This window comes from Macaca nemestrina, chromosome X (assembly GCF_043159975.1).
Source record: "Macaca nemestrina isolate mMacNem1 chromosome X, mMacNem.hap1, whole genome shotgun sequence".
Classification (NCBI taxonomy): Eukaryota; Metazoa; Chordata; class Mammalia; order Primates; family Cercopithecidae; genus Macaca; species Macaca nemestrina.
In genome coordinates this window covers 77,302,767-77,318,982 of record NC_092145.1, presented here as the reverse complement: position 1 = coordinate 77,318,982, position 16,216 = coordinate 77,302,767, and the positions used below count along the sequence as shown (strand labels likewise).

The window sequence follows — 16,216 nt, the reverse complement described above, 5'->3', positions numbered from 1 at the left end:
TAAGACTGTCTCCAAAAAAAAAGAAAGAAGGGAAAATGTAGATATCAACAAAACAATAGACTAGGAAGCTCCAAGCTCTAGTCACAACACAGAACTATTTTAGAAACAAGTAGAAACTTTCTGAACCAACTTTGTCAGAGTTCTGGAACATAGTCAAAGGTTTACAGCAACCAAGCAAATATCCAATCAAGAAAACAACATCTTAGCCAGGCATGGTGGTGAGCGCCTATAGTACAAACAAGTAGGCCTAGACAGGAGGATCACTTGAGCCCAAGAATTTGAGGCTAGCCCAGGCAACATAGCAAGACTGTGTCTCTAAAATAATGAAAAAGAAAAAAAGCCATCTTCAATACGATAGGAACATTTTACAGCATTTTTACTTGCCCTTGCCCCACCACATACCAGAAGGTGACAGTTTTAGTCTCAAAGCAGCAGCACCCTGTTTTCCAATATCCTCCCACAAACCAGAGGGAGCAAAGCAGATGTTATTTACAAATTATTGTGTAAATGTCATCTAACCTGTCTGAAGGATACTTGAAGGACTGACATAAGGCTCTCATCTTTTCTTCACCTAACTCAGCTCTGGTGAGAAAGACAGCAAGAACAGCTTTAACACACATACACACAACAATTGCAACGTGATGACAGACCCATAGAGGCCTGGGGCAAGGCATTACAGGAGAACACACCCGAAACACCACCTAAGGCACAAATAGCTGGAGATAGGATACTTTTGGAATTTTTTTTCCCAAGATACAGGGTCTTGCTTTGTCACCAAGGCTGGAGTGCTGTAGTGTAATTATAGCTCACAGCAGCACTGAACTCCTGGGCTGAACTAATCCAGACACCTCAACCGATCCAGTCACCTCAACCTCCAAAGTAGCTGGGACTGTGGGTGTGCACCACCAGACCCAACTAGTCTTTATTTTTGTAGAAACAGTGTCTCACAATGTTGCCCAGGCTGGTCTCACACAACCGGGCTCAAGCTATCCTCCTACCTCAGCTTCCAGAGTAGATGGGACTACAGGTGATGAGCCACCACACCCAGCTGCTTTTCAAATTTGGGACACTCAAAAGCAGCCAGGTATATAGGATAATTCAGAAAGCCATATGTATGTCCAGGCAAAATACATGCTCAGAAAAGGTCTTTATTAAAATCTTAAGTTATCCCCTCAGGCTTATCTTTAGGTTTAGTGGAAGCCTAGTTATGGATTAAAGGAGTGCACCAGCATAGTCAATCTACAAACAGAGAGACCAGGCATTTTTAAAAAAAACAAAACAAAACACCTTTTTTTTTTTTTTTTTTTTTTGAGATGGAGTCTTGCTCTGTCGCCCAGCCTGGAGTGCAATGGCACAATCTTGGCTCACTGCAACCTCTGCCTCCGGGGTTCAAGCAATTCTCATGCCTCAGCCTCCCAAGTAGCTGGGATTACAGGCACGTGCCACCATGCCTGGCTAATTTTTTGTATTTTTAGTAGAAACAGGGTTTCACCATGTTGGCTAGGCTGGTCTCGAACTCCTAAGGCAGGTGATCTGCCTGCCTTAGCCTCCCAAAGTGCTGGGATTATGGGCACGAGCCACCACACCCAGCAGACATTCAAAAAAATCTTTCAAAACATTAGTTGAACATGAATGACAGGGACACAGACTTCAGTGATGACACACAACAAGAACACTCTTTGAAAAAATAATGTGGGGGAGTCTTAAAACAATAAGTCTACTACAATTTATATATATTTTAAAACCCCAGCAAACCCTTGAAAAGGGAGAGAACCTTATATGCAGAGTTACCAAGTTATAACAGTCAAATGCCCAATATGCAATTTTTAAAAAATCACACGAGTTGACGGGTGCAGCAAACCAACATGACACATGTATACCTATGTAACAAAACTGCACATTGTGCACATGTACCCTAGAACTTAAAGTATTAAAAAAAAAAAATCACAAATAGGAAAATATGGCCCAATCAAAAGAGGATTAATAGCAGATTTGAGCAGGCAGAAGAATCAGCGAATATGAAGATATTAACTGAAATCATCAAGTCTGAAGATCAAAAAGGAAAAAAAAACTAAAGTGAAAAAAGAAAAAGGGATGCAAGGAAAACCATCACGAAGAACATCTTATGTATTATGAGAGTCACAGAAAGAGAAAAGAAAAAGAAAGAAGCAACAATTATTTGATGAAATAATTGTGGAAAACTTCCCAAATTGAAGGAGAGAGACTTAAATCTACAAATACAGGAATGAACTCAAACTGGAATAAACTCAAATACATATAGATCAAAACACATTACACACAAACTGTCAAAGGCCAAAGACGAAGAGAATATTGAAAGCAGCAAGAGAGAAGCAAGTCAACACATACAAAAAATCTTCAATAAGATCATCACCTAATTTCTCATCAAAAACTTAAGAGGTCAGAGGGCAGTGTGACAATATATTTCAAAGTGATGAATGAAAAAAAAAGTAGCTGAGAATTCTTTTTTCTTTTTTAAAAAATAGACACAGCATCTCACTCTGTCATCCAGGCTAGAGTGCAATGGCATAATCACAGCTTACTGTATCCTCGAACCCCTGGCTAAAGCAATCCTCCAACCTCCCAAGTAGCTTAGACTACGAGTGTGTGCCACCACATCCAGATAATTTTTTAATTTTTTGTAAAGACAAGGTCTCACTATGCTGCCCAGTCTGGTCTTCAACTCCTGGCCTCAAGTGATCCTCCTGCCTTGGTCTCCCAAAGTGCTGGGATTACAGGGGTGACCTACTGTGCCAGGCATCAGCTGAGGATTCTATAACCAACAAAATTATCCTTCAAAATAGAGGAACAAGTTAAGATAATCCTAAGCTGAATGAATTTATTAAAACTAGACCTGCCCTATAAAAAAATGCTTCCTAAAGGGAAGTCTTTGGGTTGAAATGAAAGGATGCTAGAAGTTAACTCAAAGTCATATAAAGAAATAAAGATCTCCTAGAAGATATACATACAGGGGCAAATACAAAACCTAGTATCACAAAATTTTGTTTCATAACCTCACTTTTTACTTTCTTTAGGATTTAAAAGACAAAATGATAAAATACAATTATGAATAAATGTCACCATTCACAACATGTATAAAAATGTGATTTGTGACATCAATAATTGTAACAGAGTCACCACATAATATGCAGGGGAATGGAACTGTGGAAGAGTAGAACTTTTGTATGCCACTGAAGTTAAGTTCATATCAATTCAAGTAAAACTCTCATAACTTTAGAATGTTACATGTAATCTCCATGGTAACCACAAAGAAAATACAGAATATACAAAAATGAAAGTGAGATGGAAATCAAAATATGTCACTGCAAAAAATTAACTAAACACAAAAGAAAGCCGTAATGGAGGAAATAATGAACAAAATAGTAGTAAGAAAACACAAAATGGCAGAAGTCAATCCTTATTTATCACTACTTACCTCAAGTGTAAATGAATTAAACGCCTGGATCAAAAAGACATAGACGGACATAATGATTAAAAAAAACATGATCCAAATACTGGTTATCTAAAAAAGATTCACTTTAGATCTAAAGACACAAATAGACTGAAAGTGAAAGAACGGTAAAAGACATTCCATGCAAATAACCACCAAAAGAGAGCTGAGATGACTATATAGACATCAGACAAAATAGACTTTAAGTCAAAAACTGTTACAATAGACAAATAGGAAATTATGTATTGATAATACAGCCAGGTTCTCAAAAAATATAATTATAAGCATATATACAACAAACAACAGAGCTCCAAGACATATGAAGAAAGCACTAAAAGAACTAAAAGGAGAAATATACATCAGTGTAGTGTGGGAAAACTAAAAAAAAGGGAGAAACAGTTGGAGACATAAATAGCTCAACATCAATAAATGCGTAAAACAAGTAGACAAAGATCATTAAGGAAATATCAGACTTGAATAACACTATAAACCAATTGGAGCTGGCCACAGTGTTTCATGCCTGTAATTCCACCACTTTGGGAAGCCAAGGCAGGAGGATCACTTGAGGCCAGGAGTTCAAGACCAACCTAGGCAACACTGTGAGACCCTGCCTCTACAAAACAGTTTTAAAAAATTAGCTGGGATGGTGGCATGCACCTATAGTCCCAGCTACTCAAGAGGCTGAGGCAGGAGTTTCACTTGAGCCCAGGAGTTCGAGGCTACAGTGACCTATGATCACGTCACTGCAGTCCGGCCTGAGCAACAGAGCAACAGAGCAAGACACTGTGTCTTTAAAAAAAAAAAAAAAAAGACCTAACAGACATATAAAGAACACTCCACTCAACAATGGTAGACCATACATTTTCTCTCAAGTGCACCTTCTCAAGGACAGACCATATGATCAGGCACAAAAAAGCCTTAATAAATATAAAAAGACTGAAGTATCTTTTCCAATCGGAAGGGAATGCGACAAAAAATCCATAACAGAAGACAACTGGAAAAAACACAAATATGTGGAAATTAAATAAGTAACTAAAGGATCAAATAAGAGATCACAAGGGAAATTAGAAAACACCTTGAAACAAATGAAAGTTAAAACACAAAATACAAAACCTATGGGATGCAAAGAAAACAGTACTAAGAAGAGGATTTACAGTGATAAAGGTATACATTAGCAAAGAAGAAAGATCACAATCAAGAACCTAACTTTACACTTTAAGGAACCAGAAAAGGAAGCACAAACTAAACCCTAGCTAGAGAATAAAAGGAAATAATACAGATTAGAGCAGGGACAATTAAAATGGTTGATAGATGTATAGATAAAACAGATATGTAATAAAGCAAGTACAGCAACATGTTAAGAAATGAAGAAGCTACATGGTAGGTACATTCGTGTTCACGTTTATAATTCTCTCCATATATTTACAAATTTCATGATAAAATTGTGGGGGAACAAAATTACTAGAAAAAATAATGAGAAAATATATACCATGTATTATTCAAAAACAAATCTACACAAGATTTGTGCATTTCATTTTAAGTAAATTTCCTTTTACATAAAAAGGAAAACATAAATATTGAACTTTAGCTAATGATACACATGCTAAAGCATTTGAGATAAATGAAATGATGTATGGAACTTACTATGAAATGCATAAAAAGATGTACTGATGGATAAAGATTAGTACATAAATAGGAATGTAATAAGGCAAATATGAAAATGAAAAAAATCTAGGAAGTAAGTTTATGGGAAATCAATGAAATACTTTCAACCTGGCTGTAGAAATGAAACTTTTCCTAAGATGTTGGAAAAGAAAGATGATGTCGTTACGTTATTATCAAACACAGCAGACTTCGGGTGAAAGAAAATTACCAGATAATACAGAGTCACATTATATGTTGTTAAAGGGGGAATTAACCAGAAAGATGTAATCCTAAATGTATATGTACCTAACAAAACAACTTCTAGCAAACATGAAGCAAAATCTGAGACCTACAAGGAAAAACAGATGAATTAACAATTATAGTTGGAGACATCAACACTCCTCTAATTGGAGAGAATACCATTAAAACTATAGAAGATCTGAATATAATCAACCATCAATATAATCTGATCAAAATTTATAGAATATGTCACCTAACAACAGCAGAATATAAACAATGAACATCCACCAAGACAGATCATATTCTGGCTCATAGAAATTAGAAAAGATTCAGAGCAGAGTAAAAATGAACACAAAATACCAAAATTTGTAAGATGCAGAGTTTAAACAGTATGCACAGTGGCAAATTTTATACCTTTAAAAATGCTATGTTAAAAAAGATCCAAAATCCACCTTAAGTAGCTAGAAAAAGAAGAGAAAATAAGTCCAAAGAAGGATAAACACAGTAAAAATAAGAATGAAAATCAATGAAATAGAAAAGGGTCAAACAATAGAAAAAAAATTAATAAAATCCAAAGCTGGGTTTTCTTTTTTGAGATAGTGAAATTGTGAAATTTTTGCACAGATTAATCAAGGAAAAAAAATGATAAAACACAAATTTCTAACAGACACAATAAATGACAGAACCCACAAAGTATAACGAAAGACTATAAACAAATTTACATAAATAATTTGACTACTTAAATGAAAAGGAAAAATTCCTTAAGGATGAAATTTACCAAAACAGACCTAAAGAAAAAGAAAAGATCTAAATAGTTCTACATGTATTAAAGAAATGGAATATGCCAGGTGTGGGGGCTCCCAACTATAATCACAGCCCTTTGGGAGGTTGATGGGAGAGGACCACTTGAGGCCAGCAGATCAAGACCAGCCTGGGTACCATAATGAGACCCAATCTCTAAAACAAAAAATTAACCAGGTATGGTGGTACATGCCTGTTGTCCCAGCTACTTGGAAAGTGGAGGCAAGAGGATCGCTTGAGCCCAGGAGTTTGAGGCTGCAGTGAGCTATGATCACACTACAGCACTCTAGCCTGAGAGATAGAGGAGACCCTATGAAAGAAAGAAAGAAAGAAAGAGAGAGAGAGAGAGAGAGAGAGAGAGAGAGAGAGAGAGAGAAAAGAAAGAAAGAAAGAAAGAAAGAGAGAGAGAGAGAGAGAGAAAAGAAAGAAAGAAAGAAAGAAAGAAAGAAAGACAGAAAGACAGAAAGAAAGACAGACAGACAGACAGAAAGAAAGAAAGAAAGAAAGAAAGAAAGAAAGAAAGAAAGAAAGAAAGAAAGAAAAAGAAAGAAAGAAAGATCAGCAAATGCAATACAATATATAAAAGGAGCAATACAACACGACTAAGCAAGGTTTATTCAAGGAATCCAAGACATTTTCTAGGTCACTCCAACAGACGCAATGAAAAGCATTTGAAGAAATTCACCATTTATAATTTAAAAAGAGAAATAAATGATAGATTGGAATGGAATTAGCAAAATAGTTTTTCTTCACAGACAACACAAACGTATACATGAAAGTCATAAAGAATTTATCAAAAAAGAGCTACTATAACAAGTAAGTAAATTTAGAGCTTAGGACACAAGGTCATTATGCCAACATTACTTGAAACTACATTTACTATATGATATGGCTTGGCTGTGTCCCCACCCAAATCTTATCTTGAATTCCCACATGTTGTGGGAGGGACCCAGTGGGAGGTAACTGAATCACGGGGGCAGGTCTTTCCTGTGCTGTTCTTGTGATAGTGAATAAGTCTCACAAGATCTATAGTTTTAAAAAGAGGAGTTTCCCCGCACAAGTTCTTGTCTGCCACAATGTGAGATGTGCCTTTTGCCTTCCACCATGATTGTGAGGCCTCCTCAAGCCACGTAGAACTATAAGTCCAATAAAACTCTTTGTTTTATAAATTGCCCAGTCTTGGGTATGTCTTTATCAGCAGCATGAAAATGGACTAATACAATAGAACATCAAAAACCATGAACTACTTGGGGATAAATCTTTTAAAATATGTACTAGACCTATACAGTGAAAACTACAAAACATTCCTAAGAGAAATTAAAGAGAAGGTAAATAAATAGAGGTATACTATATTCATGTGATAGGAGACAAAACACTGTTAAGATGTCAATTCTGGCCACACTACAAGAAAGATTCAACAAAATTCCAATAGAAATTCCACAGGGATTTTTGTAAAAACCAACAACATAATACTATGTGGAAATGCAAAGAACTGAGAATACCCAGAAAGATTCTGAAAAAGTGGAACAAAGTTAGAGGAGCTGTACCACAAAAAGGGGACAACCAGATTTAAAGTACCTCTTAATGAGATGCAAAAGGAAGTACTATTACTGCCCATGAGTATTTCTACCAAAAAAAGAACTGAATCTAAATCTGCTCGGGACTCTAGATCCTATTACTAGTTTATAGGAAATATAGATGCCGCCGGGCGCGGTGGCTCACGCCTGTAATCCCAGCACTTTGGGAGGCCGAGGCGGGCGGATCACAAGGTCAGGAGATCGAGACCACGGTGAAACCCCGTCTCTACTAAAAATACAAAAAATTAGCCGGGCGCGGTTGTGGGCGCCTGTAGTCCCAGCTACTCAGGAGGCTGAGGCAGGAGAATGGCGTGAACCCGGAGGCGGAGCTTGCAGTGAGCAGAGATCGCGCCACTGCACTCCAGCCTGGGCGACAGAGCGAGACTCCATCTCAAAAAAAAAAAAAAAAAAGGAAATATAGATGCCAATGAAACTGTACTACAGGGATGCAAATAACAAAACTCAGAATATAGAAAATTTTACAAAACTAATCTGTTTTCTTAAACAAATGAACTGTAAGAATGGGTAAAGAAAAAGAAAGAACCAAAGGGAAACTAGGTTAAAATTAGGTAAGAGATTTAGCATTCAAATACAACAGAATATGCAGATGGCCCTTGTTAAGACCTGATTTAAACCAACTATTTTTTTTTTTTTTTTGAGACTGAGTTTCGTTCTTGTCACCCAGACTAAAGTGCAATGGTGAGACCTTGGCTCACTGCAAACTCTGCCTCCTGGGTTCAAGCAATTCTCCTATCTCAGCCTCCCAAGTAGCTGGGATCACAGGTGTGCACCACCATACCTGGCTAATTTTTTTGTATTTTTAGTAGAGATGGGATTTCACCATGTTAGCCAGGCTGGTCTCCACCATCTGACCTCAGGTGATCCACCCACCTCGGCCTCCCAAAGTGTTGGGATTACAGGCATGAGCCACCACGCCAGGCCCACACCAACTATTTTTTAAAACTACTATGTGAGGCAATGAGAGAATTCAGTGTAATAATGCTACTGTAGTAATGTTTAAAATACTATTATCTTTTAACAATACATTCCCAACTATTTATAAACAGAATATGATTTCTGAGATTTGCTCCAAAATAATCTGAAGGAAAAAGAATAGATGAAACGGCCGGGCATGGTGGCACTCACTCCTGAGTATGTAATCTCACATACTCAGGAGGCTGAGACAGGAGAATCACTTGAACCCAGGAGGTGGAGGTTGCAGTGAGCCAAGATTGCGCCACTGCACTCCAGCCTGGGTGACAAGAGTGAAACTCCATCTCAAAAAAAAAAAAAAAGATGAAACAAGACTTGTACTGTGTTAGTAACTGCTGAAACTGACTTCATAGATCCAGGGAGAATTATTACACCATTCTCTCCACCTGTGAATTTGAAAATTTTTGTAACATAAAGTCCATTTAAAAAACTGAAATCTTTTATGGATTTAAGAAGTAATTTTGAAACATTTCTCTACCCAAAATACAACATAACCATTTTGGTGATCATTCAAGAATCTCAATTCTTTCCATGCACTTAATTAAATCAATAAAGCTTAATGACTATTTTGAGTTGCATGAAATAGTGACAGTAGGAAAAATCAACTGCAACTAGAAATCCTGTGGTTGAGGCTGGTCACGGTGGCTCACACTTGTAATCCCAGCACTTTGGGAGGCCGAGGCGGACAGATTACTTGAGGTCAGGAGTGCAAGACCAGCCTGGTCAACATGGTGAAACCCCGACTCTACTAAAAAATACAAAAATTAGCTGGGTGTGGTAGTGCATGCCTGTAGTCCCGGCCACTTGGGAGGCTGAGGCACAAGAATTGCATGAACCCAGGAGGCAGAGGTTGCAGTGAGCTGAGATCATGCCACTGCAATCCAGCCTGGGTAACAGAGCCAGATTCCATCTAAAAAAGAAAGAGAAATCTGTGGTAGATTACAACATTCTACTCTTAAAATGCTGAAATATATTGAAGTCATATACCAAATAAAATAAATCATTAACAGAAATAAATTAAGGCTGGGTGTGTTGATTCACGCCTGTAATCCCAGCAGTTTGGGAGGTCAAGGTAGGAAGATCACTTGAGCCCAATAGTTCGAAGCCAGCCTGGGCAACATAGCGAGACCCTGTAGCTACAAAAGAAAAAGAAGAAGAAATAAATTAGTCACCTCTCTCAATTTTTCTCGCTCACGCTCCCTCTCAGCAATACGTTTTCGCCTCTCTTCTTCTTCCTTAAGAGCATTTTGTGTTTCTGTTCTCAGTTTATCATCTTTAAGAATCTTCCGAATTTTCTTTCTGCCTTTTCCAGGAGACTTGGAATCATCATTTTCATCTTCTTCTTCCTCCTCCTCCTCCTCCTCCTCCTCCTCCTCTTCTTTTTCCTCCTCTTCCTCCTCAGAATTACTCTAGGGAATTTAAACAATTAGAGGTAAATGGTACAAAGTCATTTAATTTATCCATTTCATATTCCATTAATTAATACACCAGGAAAAGGTGGAAGAAAACATGCTGAAAACCTTTAGAATTATATTTAGCAATAAAGAGTAGTATTTAAAAAAAAAAAAAAAAAAGTCTTCGGCCGGGCGCAGTGGCTCACACCTGCAATCCCAGCACTTTGGGAGGCCAAGATGGGCAGATCACAAGGTTAGGAGATCGAGACCATCCTGGCTAACACGGTGAAACCCCGTCTCTACTAAAAATACAAAAAAAAAAATTAGCCGGGCGTGGCGGTGTGCGCCTGTAGTCCCGGCTACTCAGAAGGCTGAGGCAGGAAGATGGCGTGAACCCGGGAGGTAGAACTTGCAGTGAGCTGAGATCGTGCCACTGCACTCTAGCCCGGGCCACAGAGCAAGACTCTTTCTCAAAAAACAAAACAAAACAAAAACTCTTCAATACGTATTAAAAAAAAAAAAAAAATTAAAAATGGGCTACCGACTAGAATAAACATTTCTCAAAAGAAGATATAAGCATATGAAAAGATGTTGAATATCACCAGTCATTAGGAAAATACAAAGAAAAACCACAATGAAATGCCACTTCCCACTCATTAGGATGTTTCTTGTTGAAAAAGAAAGAAAGAAAGAAAAAGAAACAAAGGAAGTGTTGGCAAAGATGCAGACAAATTGGAATCTTGGTTCATTGCTAATAGGAACGCCAAATGTTACAGACACTAGAGAAAAACAGTGTGGAGTTTTCCAAAAGTTAAACATACAACTACTACATGATGTAGCAATTCCATTTTTCCATATATACCCAGAATAATTAAAAACAGGGACTCAAACAGATATGTAAACACCCATATTCATAGCAGTATTATTCAAAATAGCCAAAAGGTAGAAACAACCCAAATGCCCATCAACAGATGACTGGGCTAACAAAATGTGGCACACACATACAATGGAATATTATTTGCCTTAAAAAGGGAATGACATTCTGATACATGCTACAACATGGATGAACCTAGAAAATATGTCAATGAAATAAGCCAGACACAAAAGGACAAATATTGCATGATTCAACTTATATATATGAGGTACTTAAAATACACAAATTCATGGAGACATAAATGAAAATAGAGGTTACCAGAGGATGGGGGATAGAAGGGAATGGAGTTAATGTTCAATGAGTGAAGAGATTCTGCTTGTGAATATAATTAAGGCCACTGAATTGTACACTTAAAAATATTTAACAAGTTAATTTTCAAAAGATAAATACCCCTCTGGAAGAGCACTGTTGTTGACGGAATCAAACATATTTCAGACCTTTTACTTTTTGTAAGCCTGCGTATATACAAAAAAACTCAAACTGGCTAATTTCACTACGTGATTTATTCCCATATAAGTCATCATTCAGGATAGTATTTTGTCTTCAGAAAACAGAACACTCACATCACTACAAATATAAAATCATGAATTAGAATGGCTTAAAATTCCATTAGAAATTAAGGAATAGGAAAAAAACTGATGTCAAATTAATACTTTTACATATATATATATATATACACACATACACAATAACCAATCCTTCCCAAGTGTAAAATGTAAATAAGCCAGTAGAATAAAATGAATGAATGGAACAGAGAGGTGACAGCATGATTACCATAGTCTACTGTACCAGTTATAATTCAAGCACGTGGTAAATGTCATTATTACCTTGTTTTCACTGGATGAATCTTCTTGAACCTTAATACGTCGCCTTTTCTTTTTCTGTTTATAGCTCCGCTGATTTTCTTCCAACTCTGCTTTCTTTGCAGACCTGAAGAAAATTTAAAACACAAAATAAACTATTTCATGATTAACTTCCATCAATAAGTTATGTACTATTTTAAAACTGTTCTACCTCTATATGCATTCCTAAAAACAAACAGGAAAAAAAAAAATCAGTAGGTTAAAAATGGATATTCCAGCAGAAGCATAACCCTTCATTTTAATCCAATGATCAACAATTTACAGTATCCTGAGGGGAGGTTTGTTATATGAGTAAGAAGATGCATTAAAGGACAGTAAGACTATTCTTCTAGTCTAAAATACAAACAGCCAATAGACATACTAAAAAACATTCATCATCACTAAAAAAAGCAGATTACAAATTTGAACACTGTTTTCTTCATAACAGGCCACAGAGATTTAAAAACACAGTAACAACTTTTGGTGAGAAAAATATTTCTGGGTTTAGAAATTTGTACACAAAGCTACATTAATCCAGACAAAATAACTACTGTCAGTAAGGATGTGGAGAAAGTGAAACCCCGTTCACTATTAATGGAAATGTAAAATGGTGTAGCTGCTATTATGGCAGTTCGTCAAAAAATTAAAAATAGAATTACCATGCAATTCCTTTTCTGGGTATATACCCAAAAGAAATGAAAGCAGGAACTTGAAGAGATATTTCTACACCCATGTTCAAAGCAGCATTATTCATGACAGCCAAAAGGTTACAAATCAAATGTCCATCAACAAATAAATTGACAAACAAAATGTGGTATACAATGGAACATTAAGCTTTTAAAAGGAAGAAAATTCTGAAACATGACTCAATATACATGAACTTGGAACACATGATGCTAAGTGAAATAAGCCAGTCAAAAAAGACAAATACTGTATGATTCCACTTATATGAGGTTCCTAGAGTAGTGAAATTCATAGAGACAGAAAATAGAATGGTGGTTGCCAGGGGCTTCAGGGAAGAGGAAAAAGAAAGTGGTTTAATGAATAACATTTCAATTTTGCAAGGGGAAAAGGTTTTGGAGACTGGTTCAAAAAAAGTAAATGTACTTAACACTACTAAGCCATACACTTAAAAACGGTTAAGAGGAAAATAAAAATCCCCAGTAATACCATGAAAGAAAAAAAATGGTTAAGATGGTAAATGTTATGTGCATTTTACCACTATTAAAAATAATCATTAAGGAAAGAATGAAGTACTGATACAGGCTACAACATGGATGAACCTTGAAAACATTATACTAAGTGAAAAAAAAATCCATGAAAGGATATATATTATATGAATCTACTCATGCAAAATGTCCAGAACAGGCATATCCATAGAAAGTAGATTTTAGTGTTTATTAGAGTACAAGGGCATGGAGAATGGAAAATGACTGCTAATAAGTACAGGATTTTTTTCTTGGGTGATGGAAACGTTCAGAAATTACAGAGTGGTGTTTTTTGCACAACTTTGCAAATACTCTGAAGACCACTGTATTCCACAGTATAACATGTTGAATTATATCTTGGTTTAAAAAAAAACTCTCAACGTATCTTATCATTTTCATTTTATATTGACTTAAAGTATAATATATTGCTATACTCTAAGCACAACCTGGTAAGTATTAACCTAAAAAATCTCAAATGTTTTAAAACTTACAAATGCAGATAGACACCTTTGTAGACATATATACACAAACACACACAGATTGTTCATTTGATAAACTGTAGAAAGATTATGTTATTCTGGGGGAAATAAAGAAATTGTAGTAGTAGTATTATCTAACATACCATACTAAGAAGGAAGCCAAATTTTAAATTACAGGTAATCTAGATCAGTGACTGTTCATGTTACAAGACCAAGCATATCATTATTACTGTAGTACTCCTAAAACCGATAATTTATATATCGAGCACTTACTATTTGCCAGGTAGGTACTGTTATAAACCTTGTACATGTATTGTCTCATTTAATGCCCACAATAGTCAGTCAAGTATATTGTAATCCCCCACTTTACAGATGAGGAAACTGAAGCATAGAGTATTTATACAAATAGAAAGTAGAAAAGCCCAGAGTTAGACTGAGGCAGTTTTTCTATAAAGCCTCTTCACTATTACCCTACAATTTCCCCCATAACAATAAAAAACTGCAGCCACGAGTAGTTTTGCAGACTGAAAATCTACCCAGGTTAGAATACACAAAAATATGCTTAGAATACACTACACATAAAATATGCTTAGATTCTTTTTAAACTATTAAGTATAACAATTAGTTTCAAATCAAAATATTATATATTGCACTAACTTAACTTTATTGGTAACAGTAACCATACAAATCATTTGAAGGCATGGTCATTCAGATTAACTCCTAAAATTTTTAAAATATCAATTATAATACCTTGTTCTGGGCCGCTGTTCATCTTCAGATTCACTAACTTCTTCACTAACTCCTGATTCCTGAAAATCAGAATCTTCTGAATCTTCACTGCTCACTTGAATTTTAAAAAAATACATAAAATTATTAATTATTTTTTCAATAGAAACCCAATTCACTTAATTTACCAATGACTTGACATTAAAACAGAGCATTATAAGAACGTCAGAGGTATATATGTGAATGGATAATACATAATATAGAATATATCAGTTAATGCTTTACATGATATACATAAATAAAATTCAAACGTATTTCAAATGTAATTATAAAACTGTGGTTGTACATTAAAATATAAGTATCAATTGTATATGAATTGACAAAATAAGAATAAATTACCTGTCAATAAAATATATGTAATTACCAAAGGTAAATTAATGAAAAAGAAGTTTGGCTATTCAAAACAAGCAAGGTAGGCTGGCCAAGATGGAGTAAGATTACAGATTCTCTCCTCCAATGATGACACAACCGAAGAACTCGAAAAGGGAAATAATAATAGGCAGATTGGAGACTGAAATCAAAACTTGAATAATGACCCCTCTACAATTGGTGGAGGGGAGACAGCTGTGAGTGCATATGGTTATTTTCTTTCTTTGTTTCCTGGTTTTGACCAGAAGGCAGGCTAAATTCCAAAGGTATGCAGAGGGTACTGACAACAAGACTGTGAAGAAAATCCCTATTTCTAGCCACAACACCAGGAAATCAGGTTCTACATGTGGAATCCTCAATTTTTTTTTCTCACAATTAATGCAGTAATGGAAGCATATAAAACTCCAGGAGAAAACCTCTTTTTGGCCAGAGGAAGCAGGGCAGAAAAAATACAAGATAAGCTTAGAACATCTTATAGTGCCAGAAAATAAAGCAGTGTTCAAACATGGACAGGCACATGTTGAAAGGACACAAGATTCAACTTGAAGGAGCTCCCAACAACCAAAGCTAGAACAATTTGAGTAATAAAATAAATGTACTATTGGATTATAATTGGTAAAATAAAAATCTATAAGTCATATTGATATAAATAATGCAATAAATAAATAGGGGAAGACAACTCTTCCTTACAATTACTAAATGTGGAAGTAATGAAATAAACAGAAAATTACAACTAGGCAAATACCACAGTACTAACGGCTTCACCCAAGATGAATACTAAAATTAGTGGGCTTAAGTATGATAAGAAACAGAATATATGCATGGTCACAAAGTATCTCCCGATAAAATACTAAATATACACAGAAAAATAATGTCTTCCTCTTTACAGTGGAAAAATACTAGCAGACACCAACTTAAGCAAGTAACAAAAGTTAATCGTGAGAGTAGTAAGACATATTGATGGCTGGGCATGGTGGCTCACCCCTGTAATCCCAGCACTTTGGGAGGCCAAGTTGAGAGGATCACTTGAGCCCAGGAATTTGAGACCAGCCTGGGCAACATAGGGAGATTCTATCTCTACAAAAAAAAAATTAAAAATTAGCCAGGCATGATGGTACACACCTGTGGTCCCAGCTTCTTGGGAGGCTGAAACGAGAGGATCACTTGAGCCCAGGAGGTTGAGGCTGCAGTGAGCCATGATCGCACCACTGTACTCCAACCTGGGCAACAGAGTGAGGTCTTCTCTCAAAAAAAAAAAAAAGACATACTGACATCATCTATTCTTGGTATCATGCACTGAAGACACAACATCACTTCTGTGGTATTCTGTCAAAATGCATAATAACCTCAATTCAATCATGAGAAAACATTAGACAAATACATATCAAGGAACAGTTGAGAAAATAAGGAATCGACACTCCACAAGTGTCAAGGTCATCAAAGGAAAGACTGAGGAATTGTCACAGACTGCAGTAGATTA

General features: G+C 36.1%; 1 protein-coding gene across 10 annotated transcripts in view; it reads right to left on the bottom strand.

The window, feature by feature from the left end:
• The window catches only part of LOC105464243 (ATRX chromatin remodeler), a 284,777-nt gene that overhangs the window by 144,170 nt on the left and 124,391 nt on the right, over positions 1 to 16,216 (bottom strand). For all 10 annotated transcript variants that reach the window (XM_011711962.2, XM_011711997.2, XM_011711976.3 and 7 more), the window contains 3 exons: positions 14,332 to 14,425; positions 11,880 to 11,982; positions 9,897 to 10,133 (listed from right to left, as the gene is read on the bottom strand). In XM_011711962.2, coding sequence (XP_011710264.2) covers positions 9,897 to 10,133; positions 11,880 to 11,982; positions 14,332 to 14,425 — 434 coding nt within the window. The remainder of the gene's footprint in view (positions 1 to 9,896; positions 10,134 to 11,879; positions 11,983 to 14,331; positions 14,426 to 16,216) is intronic.